This window comes from Limulus polyphemus, unplaced genomic scaffold (genome assembly GCF_000517525.1).
Source record: "Limulus polyphemus unplaced genomic scaffold, Limulus_polyphemus-2.1.2 Scaffold6572, whole genome shotgun sequence".
Lineage (NCBI taxonomy): Eukaryota > Metazoa > Arthropoda > Merostomata > Xiphosura > Limulidae > Limulus > Limulus polyphemus.
In genome coordinates this window covers 5,148-11,982 of record NW_013672182.1, presented here as the reverse complement: position 1 = coordinate 11,982, position 6,835 = coordinate 5,148, and the positions used below count along the sequence as shown (strand labels likewise).

Genomic DNA, 6,835 nt, shown 5'->3' with positions numbered 1-6,835 from the left:
AGACTTCAAATAATCGGTTTCAGGAGAACAATTACTTATGTATTGTAATTTCGGCCAACAATGTCTTTTGTGTACTTAATAATAAACCAACAATGTCTTTTGTGTACTTAATAATAAACCAACACTGTCTTTTGTGTACTTAATAATAAACCAACAATGTCTTTTGTGTACTTAATAATAAGCCAACAATGTATTTTGTGTACTTAATAATAAACCAACAATGTATTTTGTGTACTTAATAATAAACCAACAATGTCTTTTGTGTACTTAATAATAAACCAACAATGTATTTTGTGTATTTAATAATAATCCAACAATGTATTTTGTGTACTTAATAATAAGCCAACAATGTCTTTTGTGTACTTAATAATAAGCCAACAATGTCGTTTGTGTACTTAATAATAAGCCAACAGTGTATTTTGTGTACTTAATAATAAACCAACAATGTCTTTTGTGTACTTAATAATAAAGCAACAATGTATTTTGTGTATTTAATAATAAGCCAACAATTTCTTTTGTGTACTTAATAATAAGCCAACAATGTCTTTTATGTATTTAATAATAAGCCAACAATGTATTTTGTGTACTTAATAATAAGCCAACAATGTATTTTGTGTACTTAATAATAAACCAACAATGTCTTTTATGTATTTAATAATAAGCCAACAATGTCTTTTGTGTACTTAATAATAAGCCAACAATGTCTTTTGTGTATTTAATAATAAGCCAACAATGTCTTTTGTGTACTTAATAATAAGCCAACAATGTATTTTGTGTACTTAATAATAAACCAACAATGTCTTTTGTGTATTTAATAATAAGCCAACAATGTCTTTTGTGTACTTAATAATAAGCCAACAATGTATTTAATAATAAGCCAACAATGTCTTTTGAAAGTTTCTCCCAAGCTAACAATACTTTGTGTATTCGATCTTTAATAATAATTATCAATGTTCAAGACAAGACACACTAATATAGAAGTAATAATAATTATCAATGTTCAAGACAAGACACACTAATATAGAAGTAATAATAATAATTATTAATGTTCAAGACAAGACACACTAATATAGAAGTAATAATAATTATCAATTTTCAAGACAAGTGTTCCATGTTTAAAAAATAACACAAGTTGAGCTTTCAGACTACAAAGAGGTTTTATCTGATTATTTGTTATTATTATAAATTTAATGGTATATATATATATATATTAACAGGATCGATATATATATATATATATTAGTTTTGTGGCTTAAATAGAAAAGTCAGTTAAAAAAAACACGCACCCATTCTGGCCTTTTTTTCTCTCCTAAAAATAACAAGTACAATTAATTAATCATCAAGTCATCCTGGAAAAGGCCAGTACATTATTAGATACAATACACGGTCTGGGTGTAGTCCTTACGTCCAAGTTGTTGTAACAAAACTACTATGTTTAAATGAAAATAACAAAACCGTCTTTATATTCAGTTCCCTGTTTTCTATGATACAGCTTACTAAAATAAACATATGAACTGTGTTTACCGCTTTGATGTACTTTCCACCAATCTGCCCATGTCTTTCAAATAGCGCAGGGCGTACACTACGACTTCTTCTGACAGGGGTATTTCCATTGGCATAACTATATCAAAGTATTTAGTCCAGTTAACCTTCAATGTTCAAGACAAGACACACTAATATAGAAGTAATAATAATAATAATTATCAATGTTCAAGACAAGACACACTAATATAGAAGTAATAATTATTATTATTATTACTTCTATATTAGTGTGTCTTGTCTTGAACATTGATAATTATTATTATTATTACTTCTATATTAGTGTGGTGTCAAATTACTTATTGTGGAGGTTCATCTACAATCGTGTTAGCTATCTTGACTCTCGATTTTTGGAGAAGCAGCAAGAGTTCTTCGGTGCCCTCTCCGGAACGCCATTAAAACCAGAACGATGGAGGACCTGCACCCATTATGTCAATAAATACATGGGGATGGCTGCAGGAGCGCTTTACGTAAAATCGCATTTTCCCAGTGACAGCAAAGAAACGGTAAGTTTACATTAAATAAATAACATTAATAATTGTATCTTTACAACGAATTGTAGGTAGTAGAATGACTAAAATCGTTTCGGCAAAGCCTCGAAACGCCATTTTGTTTTTGTTTTGTTGTTTGCAGCAAATTCTATTATTTTGGGGGAATATTTATACATTATTTTGGGAAATATTTACACATTATTTTGGGGAATATTTACACATTATTTTGGGTGAATGTTTACACATTATTTTGGGGAATATTTACACATTATTTTGGGTGAATGTTTACACATTATTTTGGGGGAATATTTATACATTATTTTGGGAAATATTTACACATTATTTTGGGGAATATTTATACATTATTTTGGGAAATATTTACACATTATTTTGGGGAAATATTTACACATTATTTTGGGGAATATTTACACATTATTTTGGGGAATATTTACACATTATTTTGGGTGAATGTGTACACATTATTTTGGGGGAATATTTATACATTATTTTGGGAAATATTTACACATTATTTTGGGGAAATATTTATACATTATTTTGGGGGAATATTTGCACATTATTTTGGGAAAATATTTACACATTATTTTGGGTGAATGTTTACACATTATTTTGGGTGAATATTTACATATTATTTTGGGGTAATATTTACACATTATTTTGGGGAAATATTTACACAGTATCGATACGTTTCTTTGTCGGAAGTTTTTCTATGCAAACAATTTAAAACATTAAAGAGCCTTTTTCAATTTTTTGTCAACTGCATTTTTTATCATTTTGTAATCTACTTCAAATAATTTGTTAATAATCGTTGAGCCTAGAATTGCCGATAAGATACGAATCAATTCATTTGCTGATGTTTTTTTAACTTGACTATATATAAATGTTAAATGACTAGCTGCCTTCCCTCTAGTCTTACACTGCTAAATTAGGGACGGCTAGTGCAGATAGCCCTCGTGTAGCTTTGCGCGAAATTCAAAAACAAACAAACAAACACAACAGACAATCGATCAACTCAAGACGTCCTTCAAAGATCCGCTCTGAGAAACTTTATCTAAAGAAAAGGGTGGATCAGCCTTTCCAATTATTACACTTGAAAAACTGTACCCTTTCATTCCTTCTGTTATTTGTTAAATACCTCCATCCTAAACCTTACATTAATTCGTGTTGAAAACATCACATCTAACGCGGATTTGACGTTTTAAAACTTAAAGGTTTTCTTGATATTAAACCTTAAATACAGTTTAATATGTTTCCGCTGTTAATTAAAATGGAAGAAGAAAAGGTCACGTGTTCGTAAGAAACTAATCCACGATCCGCGTGCAGTTTTAAAACCCCCCTACAGCTGTCATTATTTGTCAGTGGTGTTCGAGTTGAAGCATTAATCAATAGGATAAATGCTGATTCATACGAGGCAATAAACAAGCCTAGCGCGTAATCTTTGATGGAATCTAACAAAAAAAGTCAGAAAGAATGAAGCGGGGATTCAAATATAAAACTTATTGCTGACGGTGCACTTAAAGTTTAAGCCTACTCTTCATCAAGCTAGATAGGATGAACCTTTAAGTAAGTCTTCTGGAAAAACCGTTGGATACCTATAATGAGACTTGACAACACAGTATAGCATGTATGCAGGCAATACGAAAAATTTATTTTAAAAAAGAAGACGGCCATATTTTAATTTTCTGGCTCTGAAAATGCTCATTCTAACTATTAAAATACTATAACAACATATATATATATATATATATGTATTTGTTTTTAATTATGATGCTTTATTTAATTACAACATCTGAGCATTTTGTATCAGCAACATCATTTTTTGACGTTAGCTGATCTTACAAGAAAAACTTACCTATACGTTCCAGACTGTTTCTTCCTTATCATTACCGCCACGTGGCAGCACTGACTGAACATAAGCAGCTGTAATTTTGTTTGCTTGTTTATTGTTAATCGTAAAACTACATAATCTGTATTGTGACTATCATAGGTATCGAAACTCAATTTCTAGCGTTATAAGCCCTCAGACTTACCTCTAAGCCACTAGGGGGCAGTAATTATACGTTGACATGTTAACACGGCATTTTGTGATGAAAAGAAAAATGACATTGAACTGAACTCACAATACTACTACCGATCACCAACTGATTTGGCAAAGGTAACCAATATCACAAGGTGGCCTAGTAATGTTTTGCATCTCACCACAAGGTGGCCTAGTAATGTTTTGCATCTAAAATGTCGCTTTCGTAATGTAAGAAGAACATTTTCGAAGAGCAATGATGACTTTTGATAGTACAGCGGATCCAATGATGCTTCGTAGATTACCATATATTAAACAATAATCCTACATGATGACATAGTGGCGCCCTCTTGTGTATTGCAATATACTAATGTAAGACAAAACTATGGTGTGGTACCGCTTCTTAAGAATTACAGTATGCATGACGTGTTTTCTAGGGTTTATTTATTTTGGTAATTCAATAAGTAATTACATCAGGACCTTTGGTACTGCTTTTGAATGGATGTACAAACTGTATTGTATCCAGATTACTCCTGTTGTTTGGTAAACATCCAGTTGCCACGACTTATTTACCTTGTGGGATTTACACCAACACAGTACTCGTGTTATGCATGCGTTATGTGCAATATGCTAAACTTTGCATAAAGCAATACGCTTTTCGCTTTCTAATGAACACGTTCTTCCTATTGGATGTGAGCTGGGGGCAGCCAGGTCTATGAATCCCAATGGACATGGTTCGCATCCCATTCCCACAATGGGCCTTCGGTGCGTTATAATAGTGACAGTGAAATCTTACTATTCGTTAAAAGAAATGAAGAGTTGGGGTGGGTACTATTGACTAGTTGCCTTTCCTGTAGCCCATCAGTTCAAAATAAGGAACGGCTAGCGCAGCTAACTCTTGTGTAGCTTTATAGTCCATGAGCCAGACCCCCAACATTAAGAGTTGACTACCAAACAGAGAGACTCAACGGCACTATGTTTTTTAGTTAGCCATATGTCTGGAGTGTCTGAGAGTACGTGATGGACCTTTGAGATTCGTAGCTAAATGACTTTTAGCAGCCATTTTTCAAGGTGTCTGTCAATTCATCAAAAATCACCAAAAATTCAAGTTATTTTGCATCTGGGCATCTAAATCCAAGGTAACCTTGACAAAATGTATTTTAAATTAGGTAAATCCAAGGTGACCTTGATAAAATGTAATTTGAATAAGGTAAATCCAAGGTGACCTTGACAAAATGTATTTTGAATTAGGTAAATCCAAGGTGACCTTGATAAAATGTAATTTGAATAAGGTAAATCCAAGGTAACCTTGATAAAATGTACTTTGAATAAGGTAAATCCAAGGTGACCTTGATAAAATGTAATTTGAATAAGGTAAATCCAAGGTAACCTTGATAAAATGTATTTTGAAGTAGGTTTGACTTGCAATAATGTTTCTCTGTGAGAATTGAGTAACAAAAGCTCAGAACTACATGTCCAGTATTCCCATCAGTGGGGCATCCAATTTTTCTAAGATATCCACATAGCCTATATTGACTGGGCTCAAACTCAAGGTCCGACATGGCCAGGTGGTTAGGGCGCTCGACTCGCAATCTGTGGATCGTGGGTTCGAATCCCCGTCACACCAAACATGCTCGCCCTTTCAGCCGTAAGGGCGTTATAATAATGTGACGGTCAATCCCACTATTCGTAGCCCAAGAGTTGGCGGTGGGTGGTGATGACTAGCTGCCTTCCCTCTAGTCTTACACTTCTAAATTAGGGACGGCTAGCGCAGATAGCCCTCGTGTAGCTTTGCGCGAAATCCATAACAAACAAACATACTCAAAATCAATAGGCTTCTTCCTACAGACAAATTGATTGTCTATACTAACTGGCATGATGGTTGGGTGAGGCACTCCAGACTTTCTATGTTGACAAGAAAATCCAAGATGGCCACCTGACATCCTTTGTGGATTTCGGACTGGCTTCTTCACACAGGATTATACTGAATATTTCATCCAGAGTGGTATAAACCTTGCCGAGTGAGGCAAATACTTCCAAGAACTTCAGATCTAGTATCGTAAGTTTCAGTGCTTTCAGTTTTCCTTTTCCTGCAAACAAGCTAACAGTACATGACCTATCATCGTTTTGCAAACATCACCTCCCAAAGCATTAGCTAGTTTTGTGATATTAACAAGCCTCACTGATGATTTTAAACCCCGTCTCAAGAAGATCATAGTGTTTATACTCTGGCTGATCCCTATGCAAATAATGAAAACATCAGTGTCATCTGTCACAATAACTAGATTTGGGAAGTTCTCTGCAGCGTGCTTGGCATACAACAAGAGACAAGTGTCCGCCTCTTCTTGTCCAGATATCAGCACGTCAATCCATTTCCTGTAAATGTAACAGAAGACACGTGTCTGCCTCTTCTTCTCCAGATATCAGCACGTCAATCCCTTTCCAATGAATATTTGTAACAGAAGACGCGTGTCTGCTTCTTCTTCTCCAGATATCAGCACGCCAATCTCCTTCCATTGAATGTTTGTAACAGAAGACACGTGTCTGCTTCTTCTACTCCAGATATCAGCACGTCAATCCCTTTCCATTAAATATTTGTAACAGAAGACACGTGTTTGCTTCTTCTTCTCCAGATATCAGCACGTCAATCTCCTTCCATTGAATGTTTGTAACAGAAGACACGTGTCTGCTTCTTCTTCTCCAGATATCAGCACGTCAATCTCCTTCCATTGAATGTTTGTAACAGAAGACACGTGTCTGCTTCTTCTTC

The 6,835-nt window shown here is 34.1% G+C and overlaps 1 protein-coding gene across 1 annotated transcript in view; it reads left to right on the top strand.

The window, feature by feature from the left end:
• LOC106473864 (membrane metallo-endopeptidase-like 1) overlaps positions 1 to 6,835 on the top strand; it is a gene marked incomplete at its 3' end in the record, with an annotated part of 32,794 nt that overhangs the window by 21,460 nt on the left and 4,499 nt on the right. The window contains exon 9 of the mRNA XM_022402258.1: positions 1,823 to 2,045. Within this exon, the coding sequence (XP_022257966.1) occupies positions 1,823 to 2,045 (223 nt within the window). The remainder of the gene's footprint in view (positions 1 to 1,822; positions 2,046 to 6,835) is intronic.